Source organism: Malania oleifera, chromosome 5 (assembly GCF_029873635.1).
Source record: "Malania oleifera isolate guangnan ecotype guangnan chromosome 5, ASM2987363v1, whole genome shotgun sequence".
Taxonomy (NCBI): Eukaryota; Viridiplantae; Streptophyta; class Magnoliopsida; order Santalales; family Ximeniaceae; genus Malania; species Malania oleifera.
The window spans coordinates 20,192,967-20,208,490 of NC_080421.1; the positions used below are offsets into that span (position 1 = coordinate 20,192,967).

The 15,524-nt window shown below is 36.2% G+C and overlaps 1 protein-coding gene across 19 annotated transcripts in view; it reads right to left on the minus strand.

Moving 5' to 3' along the window:
* LOC131155482 (DNA repair protein REV1) overlaps positions 1-15,524 on the minus strand; it is a 76,188-nt gene that overhangs the window by 5,428 nt on the left and 55,236 nt on the right. For 9 of the 19 annotated variants that reach the window (XM_058108647.1, XM_058108656.1, XM_058108655.1 and 6 more), the window contains 2 exons: positions 10,447-10,507; positions 6,322-6,903 (listed from right to left, as the gene is read on the minus strand). In XM_058108647.1, the coding sequence (XP_057964630.1) occupies positions 6,841-6,903; positions 10,447-10,507 (124 nt within the window). In that variant the 3' untranslated portion in view covers positions 6,322-6,840. Of the gene's footprint in view, positions 1-4,818; positions 4,933-6,321; positions 7,128-10,446; positions 10,508-15,524 lie in introns of those variants that run through there. The other 10 variants (XM_058108662.1, XM_058108660.1, XM_058108661.1 and 7 more) reach the window with 4 other exon arrangements.

Consider the following 15,524-nt stretch of genomic DNA (forward strand, 5'->3'; position numbering starts at 1 on the left):
CAAAAGAAAGATCAAAGAAAAGACAAGCATGAAGACTCAAGCGCCAAGAATGTTCAAAGTCTTAGAAGTCTTTATGTAAGTGCTTCATATTTTAAATATCTTTTGAAATATTGTTGAAACTCTTTTAGGGTTGAATATGGACTTAGAGACCAGATTTTTAAAACCCTGAAAAATGTGTTTGACAAAGTTATATTTAAATCTTTCAAGTAACAAAAGGGTTTAAAAATGAAAAATGAAAGATTTTCAGAAAATTGACTGGTCAGTCGACTGACCAGAAAACACTAAGATAAGTCGAACCTCGTAAAAATCCGGTGTCACTTTCTTTCCTTTACTCTCTTTACTTTCAGTATATAAAAAACTGCGTGGAAGTCTTAAATTTCTTAATCATATACACTACGTGGATTAGATATTAAATAAACTTAAACTTAATTTGTTTTTGGGATTGCGAAAACCGAAAGGGAGTACATTGGTTGATCCATACTTTACGGAAACCGTAAGAGAGTACGTTGATTGGTGGAACACCTAAAGACTCTTTAACTGAAAGTTTATTTAACATCTAAGCTTTTGGAAAGAGTATTGGATTTTATATTGCACTTCATTTTGAAAAAGCAAATTTATTATCACAGGGCTTGCATTAGCCACAGGGCTTAAACCATACTTTCATATATACAGGGCTGCAAACAAACAAAAGTTGAATCTTATATCTTATAGTTTGGATATTGTGGTTGATTGGAAAAATTGATTGATTGGTTACTTGATTGTTTAAGTACTTGTGTTGTGGATTGAATATTATTTTAAGTATTTGTTGTATATTTGATAAATCAACAAGAAGTCAAGAATTTTTAAAAAGAATTAAAAGAAAATTTTTAAATCCAATTCACCACCCCCCCCCCCCTTCTTGGGACTACACCTTAGTTTTCATATTATTTGGCACAGGATTTGGGACAGGCTCAGACACGGGCTCAGACACAGAATTTGGCACAAAGGAACAAGAAACTAATTAAGATACGGGAAGTGACAACAAATCAAGTAAAACATCCCTATCCTCCCTATCCTTATCTTCCATTGTTGAACTCTCCCCCTGAAGATAAGGAGTGCTGAAATAGGACTCTTGTTCATTGGCTGAGACATAGAACTTCTTAGATGGAGGATGATAACATTTATACCCCTTCTGAGTCAAAGAATAACCCACAAAGACACATTTTAACGCCTTCAGATCAAGCTTTCCCCTACTTTGAATATGAATATGAATATGAACAAATGACACACACCCGAATATCCTAGGGACAAGATTATTTGTAGTGTGTAGGTAAGGATAGAATGTTGAGAGCATTTCCATTGGACTTTTGAATCCCAAGACTTTGGAAGGCAAACGATTTATAAAATGAGCAGCTGTAAGAACTGCTTCCCCATAAAAGGATTTAGACGCATTATTCTGGAACATGAAAGGTCAGGTTGACTCAAAAAGGTGACAATTTTTCCTTTCTGCTACGCCGTTTTGTTGTGGGATATTGACACAAGATGACTTGTGTACTATCCCTTCCTTCTAAAAGTATGGAGTTAGGACTTGATTGAAATAATCCCTAGCATTATCCGATCTAAACCTTTTGATATCAACCCCAAATTGATTTTTAACCATAGAACAAAAATTTAGGAGAACAATATTGACATCGGATTTATCTTTGAGCAAGAAAAGCCAAGTAACACGAGTATAATCATCAATGAATGGCACAAACCATTGTGCCCCAAAAACATTACGAATATTAGAAGGACCCCAAATATCACTGTGAATGAGATAAAAAGGAATAGAACTTCTTTTATTGCTGACTGGAAAAGATACACGTTTGTGTTTAGCAAGTTTACACACTTCACAATGAAAATTCTCAACATTTAAACCTTTAAATAAAGAAGGAAATAGAATTTTAATGACTCTAAATGATGGATTTCCAAGTCGGCGATGGTGAAGCCAAATTTTCTCTTTATTGGACAAAAAATGCTCAGAAATAAAAGAGTGAGATAATTTGCCCTTGGTAATGCTTGACTAACTCGGTGCTTCGAGGTAGTAGAGTCCATCCCGTTCTCTAGCATGTCCAATCATCCTCCCCAAATCCTCATCCTGAAATACAAAATAACTATGATGAAAAACCACATTGCAACATAAATCTTGAGGGAGTTTTTGAATAAAGACAAGGTTTGTGGATAATTTAGGAACATGGAGAACATTTTTTTTAAAATCAGTGATGGACCTATTTTGACATCTCCTATAGCTGCTACAGTGGTCAAGGAAGCATCAGCTGTGGCTATTTTCCTACTGCTTGGGCATGGAAAATATGTGAAAAAATCCATTTGGTGAGTGGGTCATATGGTCGGTAGCTCTTGAGTCCATGACCCAGGAGTTGGCAAAGGTTTCACCCGAGATATTTAATCCAATAGAGGTAGGAAACTCAAATGAATATGCCAATGAGCAAGTACCTGAACGTTTTTCAAGATTGCCAATAAGAGATCTCACCCTCTCGACCTCTTCTTGGTTGAGACCGCCTAACTCCCGTGGTGCTGCTTCATTTTGCTGTACCGCAGCAACACGAGCGAGACCATTGTTCCTTGCCTACTCTCCTTTCTATCCCCACTCTCCACTTGGAGGTTTTCCATGAAGTTTTCAACACCGTTCACGAGTATGGCGTGCCTTCTTACAATAAGCGCCACAAGTTATCCTTGTAATCACGGTTCTGGGCCTTTGGCTGACCAAGTCTCCCATTTTCAAAAATTGGTGCTCGTTCCACATTTGTGACTAAATTATTGCCACCATAGCTGAGTTGTCCATGTTCTGTGGTTCAAGCATCAGACCTCTTCTGCTTTCCTCGCCTCGAATCAGTGCCACCACCTCATTAAAACATAGAACTTCCTTCTTGCCGAGAATTTGAATCCTCAGTTGATCAAATTTTGGATTTAAGTCCAACAAGAAAATCATAGACTCTATCTTGCTCAATGAAATCTTTTAGAAGAGCGGCATCTTCAAGAAACGTGGTTTTTATCACTCTATAATGATCAAGTTCTTGTTAGAAAGATTTCAATTGGTTGGCATATTCAGTAATAGATTTACTCCCTTGTTTTGCTGCAATCGTCTTCACCTTCACCTTATATACTTGAGCCGCATCTCTAGCTTTTGAGTATGTCTGTTGAATCGCATCCCAAATATCCTTAGGAGTAGCCAAGAACATACATGTGTCACTAATCTCAGGAATCATAGAATTCCACAGTCACGCCATAATCATGGAATATTCTTCATCCCATGCTTCAAAATGAGGATCTCCTGGTATCAGCCCTATACCCATGAGAAGGTTGATCTTTCCCATTCCCTTTAGCAAGGCGTGGACAAGTTGAGACCGTTTGAGGCAGTTTTTTCCATTCAGCCTATATGCTGCCTGGATATTTTGCAATCCCCTGGGTTGTTGGGATCGAACAATCTCCTCCGATTGTGTTGTAGTGGTCGTCTCTGCAACCTCCAACGTTCTTCACAAACAATGATCTCTTGGCGATTAAGGACAATCACTCGAAACGAAAACCACCAACAACAAAGGCTGGCGAAGGTAGAAATAAGAACGAAAACCACTCTAAGAAATTTCAGCTATGAAGGCTGAACATAAAAAATGCAAAAATAATCTATTTTTGAACTAAAAACAGGGTAAAACAGGGTACAAAGAAGCAGCAGTATGGTCTCAGCAATGAAGGCTTGTGTGAAGAGGTTTTTAATCCCAGAAAAGAGCTTTAGGCTCTAATACCATAACACAAACTGAGAAACACTTCGTGGAAGAATTTTCTTCATACATACAAACAATACACAAAACGTTAGCTACATGCATCAACCCTAGCAGCAGAAAAAGGAAAATTAACTAGGTTATATCATATCCCATGATTTATGGGATATTCTAACAAAATAGGAAACTAACCAAATCAGCCTAATTCTAGGAATACAAGCTATTACAAAATGTCCTAAAATAGCTAACTATACACGTATAGAATACAAGTCATTAAACACGTTTCCCCACGAACTATGTACACTGTTTTCCAAAAGGGCCAAATGCCATATCCACAAACATCACTACAATAGAAATAAAATTAGAAATATAAAAATTAAAAACTCCAATATGAGAATCCCACAATCCATCCTATGCATTCTCTCATATGCACTAGAGGCAGTTCGGATTGGGTCAAGTGGGTTAGATAGTAAACTCACAAACCGTCCATACAACCAAGTTATACAAAATAAGAAACAATCAACCGACCCATAAACCATTCAAAATCGATTTTTTGGGTCGATTTGATTTGGATTGGTCAAGTTGGGGTTGGACGGGTTGAGTAGGCTGTCAAACACCCTTACTTCTCATCCAACTTATGTATAAGCCAATGACAAGTGGTTGCTAAGGAGATGGACATATGTAGTAAGGTAAGTTTGGCCACTCGGAAGAAGTATGTGAATAATCCAAACCATACACCTTATATCCCTTAGCAACAAGGCGTGCTACCAGACGAGCCACAAAACCATTAAGATCGACTTTCATAGTATATACCTAGTGACAAGACACCATAGATTTGTTAAGAGGAAGAGATACCAATTCTCAAGAATCGTTGTCCTATAATGCGCTCATTTCTTTGACCAATGCACTCCTCCATCTAGAGTGGGCTAAGGCTTCAAAACAGATTTAGGAAGGGTGACAGATGACAGAGTAGTAACAAAATAATAATAAGAAGTTGACAAGAAGGCATAGCCAAAAAAGTTGGAGATGGATGTTGTGTACATAAGCATTTACCTTTCCGAAAAGCAAGCGCAGGATCAACATCGTGAGAAATATAATCATCAGATAAGGAAACCAAAGGGGTAGTAGTATAAGCTTGAGGAGGCTCTCTTCCTTGGAGCCGCCATTGTGAATACACCTGCAAATTAGGATGGCCTAGACGATGAAGACTTAAACTGCTTGAAATGACAAGTGGATGATTGGGTAAGGACAACAAACTAGAATCTAAAAGATTAGGCAGAGGAAGAGACTCACTGAGATCAAAAGCACTAAAAGACTAAGAGTAGTATGGTGTAGACTCAAAGAAGATAATATCAACCGGAAAAAAAAAAAAAAAAAAAAAAAGCAATGCAGAATAGGACTATAACAACAATATCCTTTTTGAGTGCATGAGTAGTTTAGGAGACATTTTATAGCACAAGGATTGAACTTATCCACCTTGGAAATTAGTTGATAAACAAAGGACACACCTAAATATACAAGGAGATAAAAAAGAATAAAAATAAATTAGGGAAGAGAATGAAGTACAGAATTTTATCACTAAAAACAAAGGACAACATCTTGTTGATGAGATGGCAAATAGTAAGAAGAACATCACTCCAAAATACTTTAGGTACATGCATCTGATTAAGTAAAGTGCGAAAATTACTTAAAAAATATGCCTATTTTTCCCCTCTGCAATAACATTTTGTTGAGCATGGGCACAGGATGATTGATGAACAATACCCTGCTGTTGAAGTAGGGGCTGAATATTAAGTCTTCAATGCCTACTTGAAGGAGAGAGACTAACACGAGAGCCTACCCTCAATAAATGGCTTCACGCTCTACAAGAAGGGGAAGAAGATGCTGAAGTAGCCAGAATGCATTTTGTTTACTTGAGTGCCATTAACTCCTTCAACGCGAAGTTGGAGGATGATTAGCCCAAAGGTTTGCCAATGGCTCCATATTTTCCAGTCATCAAAAACAAACTCTTCCTTTCAACAGAGTCAGAGGACAAGCAAACTCAGCAATGACCCCTACCTTAACATCTTATTTTCTTTTTTTTCTTTTTTTTATTATACTCTTTCTCCCTCAAGCTATTGACCCTTGTAAAAATTTTATGAAATGAATAATTTTAATCAAAGCAAAATTTTATAGGCATGCTAATTTAAGATTCCAAGTAGAATGCCTTTGGACAGGGTTGAGTGCCCATTGCAGATTGTTTTCCTTATAGTTATGTCGAGCTGAATGCCTTTTAGCTGTTACTAGGTTGAGTACCTTTAGGATTTCATTACTTCCCAAGACTGTAGGTTTTTGAGAACCTCCTAGCCTTTCCATCGAGCATTAAAAGAGACTAGGACATTTTTTGATCCCTTAAGCAGAGATCTTCATGGAGCCTACTTAGGACTAATTAAGTATGAATCAAATAACCAATCAATTGGAATGTAGATAATTAAATTGAAAGCTACAGCCTCAATGAAATGATTGAACAATATGTACAAACACTTATCATAGAAATATAAACTAGAAAGAGGTGGTATTGATGTACCTTTTCTGAATTTGAGGCACGGGGAATGGACTTGCCACCAATTTTTTCTGAAGTCGGTACATTCTGGGCCAAGGAACCTCCCAGACTTTGTAAGGTCCCCCCAATTTGCTGCAAGCTTCGTAGCTTTGTCTTCCTTCCTATTTGCAAAAGTCATCCTCAGGACTAAATTCCATTCTGAAAAAGCCTTGCTCTAACCCTCGAGTTGTGAAAGAGAGTACGATTGCCAGTATGTTGCAGTCCAAATTGCCACAAGCCTCCTGGTCTCATCAATATGTCAATGTTGTTATTATCTTCTTCATTGTTCCAGGTACTTTATAGGATAGCAAGCCAATCTCTACAGAAATCATCACTCGAAGGCTAAGATGAATGACATCTTCTTGGTTGCAATTTGGCACATAGTCCAGTAAGCCCATCATATTATTGGGAATTCTTCCATCCACCAGCTTTATGTATCTTCAACTCTAGTCTTTAGTTATTGTCTTGTTAGGAATGTTCACTTTCATGTTTGACTGTGGATGGCTAACTGAAGTATGCCAGGTCCTCTGTGCAGTTCAGTGCCAAACTCTTTAACCCGAGGCAAACCTAAGTGGCAAATCATGGACTTCTGAATCAAGTTCAGCAAGCCAATCCTTAAATTTGATCATGTGCCAAAAAATTGGCAAGCAAGGAAATGACTGAAGTATGGACTTTCTCTAGAGCACACTTGCAAAATATATTCCTTGAGAAATGTAGTCAGACAATAAAATGGGCCATCTCTTAACACATCAAAGGTTCAATTTCCCACCATAGATTTCACTAACAGATGCCTAGCAGATATATTCAAAGAAATGAGAACAATTAGACATAGAAACAGAAAAAGGCACTCTGATGTAAAGATTTCAACTGCTCACAACAGATCGAATAAATGAAATTTAAATGCATATGATAAAGTTCTCAACAGTGAAACAAATGCTTATAACACTAAATTTTGCTCAACTATCTAAAGCAAAAAATCCTTAAATTTATTTAAAGTAATTTAACCAAAATACATTAAAATTGATAAATCAAACTGCAAAAGCAGTGGCGTTGATCAAGGTATCAGTGTCTAGAAATAGTTGTTATTGGGTAGTTATCTCGCCATGTCATTGCATACCAGCAGTAATACATATAGAAACCATTTGAGACATACAGCCAGAATTTTTAAGCCTTTCTAATTGAGAAAGCAGATAATTACAATACTCCATCAACACTAAACATTATAAAGACATACAAAACAATTCACAATACTCCATCAACACTAAACATTATAAAGAGACACAAAACAAAGGCCCACTTGTGAGAACAGTTGTATTTTCCATCCAGCTTTTCAAATAACTACAAAAATGTAACCTTTTCCAGTTTTCCAAATTTATAATGGAAAAGATGATTGGGAAAACTGGAAAAGAAGGTGACATTTTTGTAATGATTAGAAAATCTGGAAAGAGAATGAAAATTGTTTTCCACCACAAAACGGACTCTAAGCATTCCTTATAGCAACAGAAAATGCTATATAAGAGCCAATTTCAACTGATCCATTTGACGAAAATAACAAAAGGAGAAACAACTACAAAATTTTACTTTATGAAATTAAACCAAACACCAGATTGAGAAGCATTTTACATAGATTCTGGGTTTCTATCAGTTAGCAACATGGTTTTAAATCGCAGTAGCGGGTAGCGTAACGTAATGGTAACAAGTGTAATGGGAAGCGGGAGTAGCAGATGTTACCTAACGGGAAGCGGGTGTAACAGCCGTGAATTTTTTTGAAACACACACAACCTTGTGCATATTAGCGTACTTGCATGTTTTAAACTTTTAGCCCTTCTTAGAAAGAGTTTGTGCATTTTGGATCCTTTAGTTCGAGTAACTAAGTTATTTATTTGGTAAGGGCAACAAGTTTACATTTGTTTTCAACCACCATTGATAGAAAAATTACGTGTGTGTGTGTGTGTGTATTTATACTTCTCATTGTTCTTATATGTGATAAATTCTTATTTGTGCTACATTAATTAATAAAACAAAATACATTATACACTCCATTAATCTATTAGACACATAAGACATTTGAATAATACAAATATAAAATAGCTAGAGAAGAAAGAAGGTTGAATTTGAAAAATATAGAACATAAATATCACATTACTAATATTATCAAAATAAAATATTTTCCTAACAAGTAATTATTTTCAAATTGTTAATTAATGCATCTATTGTGAGTATTTAAAGAAATAGTAAATTTTGTATCATTGTCATCCTCATTATAATCTTTTCCCCCTCGTGCCACTTGGTATATTGAGAATGATATATGAAAGAAGGGGGAAAAGTGAGAAGAAAAAGTAAAATATAAAATAATTTTTTGGTGTAACAGTCTTGTAGTGATTACGTAACGGCCGTAGCAGCCTTTACGTAACAGTCGCGATCCGTAACGGCCATTACAGCCGTGATTTTTCTTCCCACCGATTTCACGGTGTGTAACGATATCAGTAACCCAAAAAACCATTACGTAACGGCGTGACGTAACGGTCGCGGCTGGTATTTAAAACCATGGTTAGCAAGCAGTTGAAACTACATGTCTAATCTGGATTCTGGAGAAAAGAGAACATTTTTTAGTGCAAGGTGATACCGTAATACCTTATTATTTATTTATTTTTTTAAAAAAGAAACAATGCTGTCATATAGTCTTCATCCATCGCAGTGCAGAAGACAGCAATGAGATACAGCCAAAAAACAGCAATGAAATTTTCATGGCACAAAAGAAATTAAAAGAAACATTAAACGCAACAGATATACCGAGACATTCCAAGTTTGCCCCAAAATCAATCAGATTTAAATCCCAGCAACTCCAATATGTTCTAATTTTAACAAATTTGATTATAAACTTAGGTAGATTAGATTTTGCCTCTTGAGCACTTATTCATGGCTAAGGTGCTTTTGGACAACTCTTAAGAAAATTTTGAAGCGAAATTTCACTTTTGAGTTGCAATTACGTGCAAAAGTTTACTGTAATTTAAAGAAATTTTTACTTTTTAAGACAACATATATTTTTATTGTCACTTTTTTTGGTCAGATTTTGATAATTAAAAGATGTAAGGGAGACGTAATAGAATTATAGAAATAATAAACATGAAAGTGGTAAATGCTATTTTCAAAAGGTTAGGAATGTCCTTGCAGTCAACATAAACTTCAGCAGGCATTACTGTAATTTCCTGTGAAAGTGTGCAGCAAAGTGCCCCTTGAGGAGTTACCTTCAACAAAATAATATCACAAAATATGCAAGACTCCAATTTAGGACAGGCTGACTGATTAAGACAAAACCAAGAGTATAGATGATGAGGAAGACTGTGAAGCTAACCATCCCTGCATTCAAAGAAGTCATGTCTGTGTTTGCAAACTGAAATTGGACAATGTAATATAGTTGGGCAAGAGATTTGTTCATTCTTAGGTTGTGAAAGGAGGTCTTTTAAAGAGTGCATGTTAAATTAGATATACATCGTTGGTCCACAATCTATCAGCTTAAGCTTTTAGGTAAAGTGGTAATCAAACATGGTATAAGAGCCATGGTTGCCAGGAGATTTTGGGTTCTATTCTCATTGCTCATTATAGTTAAACTTAGGAATTAAGTAAAGTGGTTATCTGACAGTATAAAACACCAACATTATCTGAGCAAGAAAAATAGGAATCAGAGTCAGTTTGAGCAAGCAATCCAGTCATCCCTAGATGTTGAGCATGAGTTTGCCATAGCCCAATCCAAGCCATGAATTTATTTATTTTTTTGGTGGAAAAAGAAAAGATTATTTCATTAGAAGAGAGAATATACAATAAGGAGAATATGAAATCCTCTTATTCCAAAAAATAAATAAATAAATAATCAAGGCAGCATAATCCAATCCAAGCCATGATCCTTTGCAATCCCATATATGTGCCAGCATAATCCCAAGGATGATAGCCAGCAAATTCATCATTAGTTCATAATGCAAGAATGCAATTTCAGCAAAAGTAAGTAATCCCAAACATTGCCAAGACTATCATTGCCAATTTGCTACCATATAAAAATATATATCACCTAATCCAAGAAATTTTCATGAACATTAAGGTGGATGTACTAACCTGAACATAAGGAAAGACCATATTGTACACCTGTGAGAAAAAATTGGACCTCATTGTAAACCTGATGCAGAAATTAACAAATTTTGTTAGGCAAGAGAAAAAGAAGCAGAAGAATTACATTAAATATATTAACATATTAGACACTGAATTAGATCACACAGCATGACAGTACCATGTCAAGAGAACGGTAGTAAAACATACACTGCATAATAGCATCTGTTGAATTTCAGAGAACTTAAATTGTACAACCACAGTTAAAAACAAGAAGCAAAAACCATGCACATGTTAATATCACAAATTTTTAAATGTTAGCACTAATGATGAAACAATGCATTCATAAAAATAACAGTAAAAAAAATTCCTGATAAAAACATAAGAAATGCTAAAATTGGGAAAATTACAGAAAACCTCTTTCAAATTTGATGGAAGCTTCACTTTTGTAAATCTAGGATTTAGAATTTAGCTAATAAAAAAAAAGAATAATAAATTTTGAGCATGTACCCTTTAGACAGCTTCATTAACACTGCGATTAAATTTCTAATAAAACCCCATGCAATGCATAAATACAGTCTTCCTTCGATGCAGACACTTCTATGACTTTTTAAAGTCTAAAAATAAATTTGTCATATGTTTCCACTTCAATAGAACATTGACACCCAAAATGTGATGGATCATAAATGTTTTTCCAATTATTAAAAAAAGAGAGCAAAATAATCTTGCACCTAGATTTATGTTTTCAAATAATATGCATTGATACATTCTTCATGAATGATTACACATATCATCAAATTAAAACTTTTAAATTCAGGAAGTCTTTGACCCATCATATGATGTGTTATGAAATTCAACATGGTTCGGACATTGCCTTTGATTTTGCAGAATTGTGGAAGAAGACTTATTTAGTCAACCCCTCCTAGTGGGGCTTAAGACTTGGTTGTTGTAACTATTCAACATAGCAACATTCATAAAGAGACTGGATTAGGGTTTTCCTTGTTCTACTTCCTTTTCTATGATATTAGTAGTCAACCTAAGTCTTAGTTTTCAGCCTATAGGAGTGTGAGGCAAGGGGATCTTTTATCTCCATTTTTTTTTTTATTTAAGTTGCTGATGTGTTGAGCAGGATGATTGGGAAGGCCATTGAGAGGCTTCTTGTCCAGGGCATTGCTGTCAATAGAGATGGTGTGATCATGTCTTGTCTGCAGTTTCTAATAATAAGATTCTTTTCTTGGCAGATCCAGGGCATTGCTGTCAATAGAGATGGTGTGATCATGTCTTGTCTGCAGTTTCTAATAATAAGATTCTTTTCTTGGCAGATGATACGAGCACCTTCTAAATATTCTCACTGTCTTTTGAGTTAGTTTCAGCAATTAAGATTAATTTAGGTAAGTGGTCTTGCTGCTATTAATTAAAGGCCTGAGGTGACTTCTTGGTTGACTGCACTTGGGGGGGTCTGCGATTGTGCAGCAGCCTTTGTCTTATTAGAAGTCCCTTCATCTGGGAATCCTCGTTCTGCCAGTTTGGTGATCACCAAGGTGTCTCAACATCTAGATGGGTGGAAGGGAGTTCTCTTCTCCTAAGGGTGTCACATTAGTTTAATTCAAGCGTGTCTTTCTTCAATCCCTTTGCATTTTCTTTCTTTGTTTAAGATCTCACTGGGAGTGGCTCATAAGCTTGAGAGGATTATGCAGGATTTTCTTTAGTCAGGGATGCATGAGAATAGGGATCATCTTGTGAGCTAGCAATTGGTAGGTCTAGGGAAGAGGGAGACTTGGGTCTCAACAATATGGCATCTTTAGTGATACATAGTTGAGGCAGTTTCCTTTTTGGAAATTGATTCTAGTTGGCATAGAGTTTTTAGAAGTAAATTTGCTTTGCAGGAGAATGGGTGGGATGCCAACAATTTTAGATGGAGACAGTGGTTGAGGTTCATTTGAGTTAAAATGTCAGATTGTAATTCTAGAACGTTTGAGCAGGTGCCTAATGGGGAGGAGGAAGAAGAGTCTTAATAGAGAACTTTAAGTGAGATTCTTATTGCTTGGTGAGATAAGACGAGTAAATAGGAGAAGCAATTACGAATTTCTACAACAATTGTACTTTGAGGAATGTCAAGATAGGATGATCATCAGGGGCTTGATATGAGTCCCATAATGAGGGAGGAGCTCTTTGGTTAGAGAGAGATTACGAGGTTGAAGAGGTTTCCCAAGGGTTGAGATGGATAGAGACAAGGTTCCAAGCCCTGATCGTTGCATGATAGCTTTTTTTCCAAGATAATTGGGAGATGATTCAACATGATATTATGGGGTTTTTTTAATGATTTTTGTGACAATGAGATCGTAAGGAGTGGAACTCTACTTTTATAGATCTTACTCCTAAAAGGAAATATTTAGGAGGATGTGAGATTTTAGGCCTATTATTTGGTCATTAGTCCTCATAAGATTTTAACAAGGGTGTTCTCCAAGGGATTCTAAGAGGCTTTAGGGGGGATGTTAACTTTGGCGCAGAGTGCTTTCATTTAGGATAGATTGATTTTAGTTGCTTCGCTAATGAGATGGTTGAGGATGTTAAGACAAGGGCAGAAGGAGTGTTATTTTCAAAATGGATTTTCAGGAAGCCTATGATAAAGTTTGTTGGGATTTTTTTGGATAGGATGATGGTGAAAAAAATGGTTTGGGTTTTTGTGGAGAAAATGGACGGAAGGATGTTTGTCCTCAACCAAGGGATTGGTTTAGTGTTTCTTAGGGTTCAGGCCGCACTTTCAGTGTTGATCTACTCAACAGAATGGTTTCTCATGCTCAGATATCTAGTACTGATTCCAGGAATTAGGATAAATAGGGTCAGGTTGAAGTGTCTCATCTCTAGTTTGCACATGATACCATTTTCTTCCTGGAAGATAATATTGAGAAATTTCTCAAGGTTCTTGTTTTGTTAAAAAAAATTCAGAATATTTCCAGATTGAAGATCAGCATGTATAAGAGATGTGCATTTAGCATTATTATGGATTGTTGTGTGTTAATGAAGTTTCAAATCTATAGTCAGTTGCATTGTTTTGTTTGGGCCTATGTGTTATTTGGGTCTTACTTTGGGGAGCAATCCTAGTCAGGGTTTAAAAACCTGTATTGAATGGTCCAACTCGGTTCAACTGGTTACCAGGCTTATCCGGTCAATGTCTCAAACCCGAAAATGATGCCAACTAGCATTAACCCAGCCAGCCTGGTCCAAACTGGAGTTAAGATGGTTCAACCCAGACCTGGTCCAACCTGTATTGAACGGTCCAACTCGGTTCAACTGGTCACCAGGCTCATCTGGTCAATGTCTCAAACCCGAAAATGATGCGAACTAGCATTGACCCAGCCAACCTGGTCCAAACTGGAGTTAAGATGGTTCAACCCAGACCTTGCTTAAAAATGAAAATGGCATTGTAGGCATGTTAAAGGATTGAATCCAGGATAATACTTCAGTAGCCTTAACACTGCACCAGCTGTAGTTTTTGGTTTCTTATGGGGTATTATAAACGTAAATAACAAGAAATACATACACGTTAAGACAGAATGAACAGTTGAACACCATCCTCAAATATATTTGTCTGACTATAATAATAATCATAAAAAATAATAAATTTTAAGAATATTTTAGAAAATGATACAAATTTTATTTAGATTACTGTTAGTGATTGTTTTTGGCTTCAATTGGCTAATATAGGTGATTTTAATTAACATATTTGTATAGATGATCAATCTAATACTATGTCTGTAATACAGATATATACATACATTAAAAAATTATTATTATTAGGTCACGCTGACATCACTAATTCAACCACTGGTTTGACCCACTAGTCCAACTGGATTGATGGCTTCTCTGCAACCGTCACTGATTTGGGTTTCAAAACTGTGACCTAGTTCTGTGACATTTTGGCTCCAGTGGAAGAGAGAGTGGGTAGGAGATACAAGGGGTGGAAGATGGCTTACTCATCCTTAGGAGGTCTAATCACTATTATTAGTCTTGTCTTTCCAGCAGTCTAGAGAGTGGGAAGGAGATTAGAGGGGTGGAAGATGGCTTACTCGTCATTGGTGGTCATATCGCTATCATTGGTTGTCTTTCCAAAATTCATATAATTTTTATCCCTTTTAAAATCCATGTTATTGTTCCTGAGAGTTTGGGGAGGACTACTAGAGATTTCTTGGTCTTACACATTGCAGTGAGGAAACTTATATCAAAAGGGGAATTGAGACTTAGAAATTTGAAAATTTAGCAAAGAAATGGTCATGGAGGCTCCCCTTAGAGTTTGATTCCCCATGGTACAAGATTGTAAAAAGCAAGTTCGGTATTCATCAAAATGGATGAGATGTTAGAGGTAGTGGTAATGCTTCTCATGCAAGTCCTTGAGTTTATTTCTCGTGTTGCTCATTTGTTCTTTCATCTTACCCATTTCAAGGTTGATAGCGGTCACGCAATTCAATTTGGGAAGATCTATGGACGAGTGAGATTTCTTTGAAAGTCTTGGTACCTTGCCTTCGTAGGCTTTCTTCTGCTCACAACACTCCTATCACTTCCTTTTGTTCTTTGGAGGGGCTTTCTTGGCATTTTCATTTTTCCCAGAATTTTGATGAAATAAATGTCAATCTGCTAGCAATTTTGTTTAAAATTTTGGATTCTTTTGTAATTTTCTTATTTGGTTAGGATCTGGCTTCCTCTAAATCATATTTTCTTATCGAAACATTCAACTTCATGTCCTTTTCCTAGAATAATGTGACTTAGAAGGCTAATACCCTTTTTAAGATCAAGGCATTTACTTTGACTTTGACTCTCAACAAGATTAATACAATGACTTATTACAGGTGAGGAGGCCCTCTAAAGCTATTAGAAAATATATTGCCATGATGTGCTTAGGGTCTAATTGGGGAAAAAAAAAAAAGTGCTCTTTTTCTACATTGTTGCGTGGCTAGACATCTTCCAGCAACACTTGTGTCCATTTTTTTTTACTGAGGCACAAGTAACAGCATGTGCAGGAGATGAATTCATGTTTGAGCAGCTTTGGGGTTTTGAGAGGAGCAAATGATGTAGAATTTTGTGGAAAT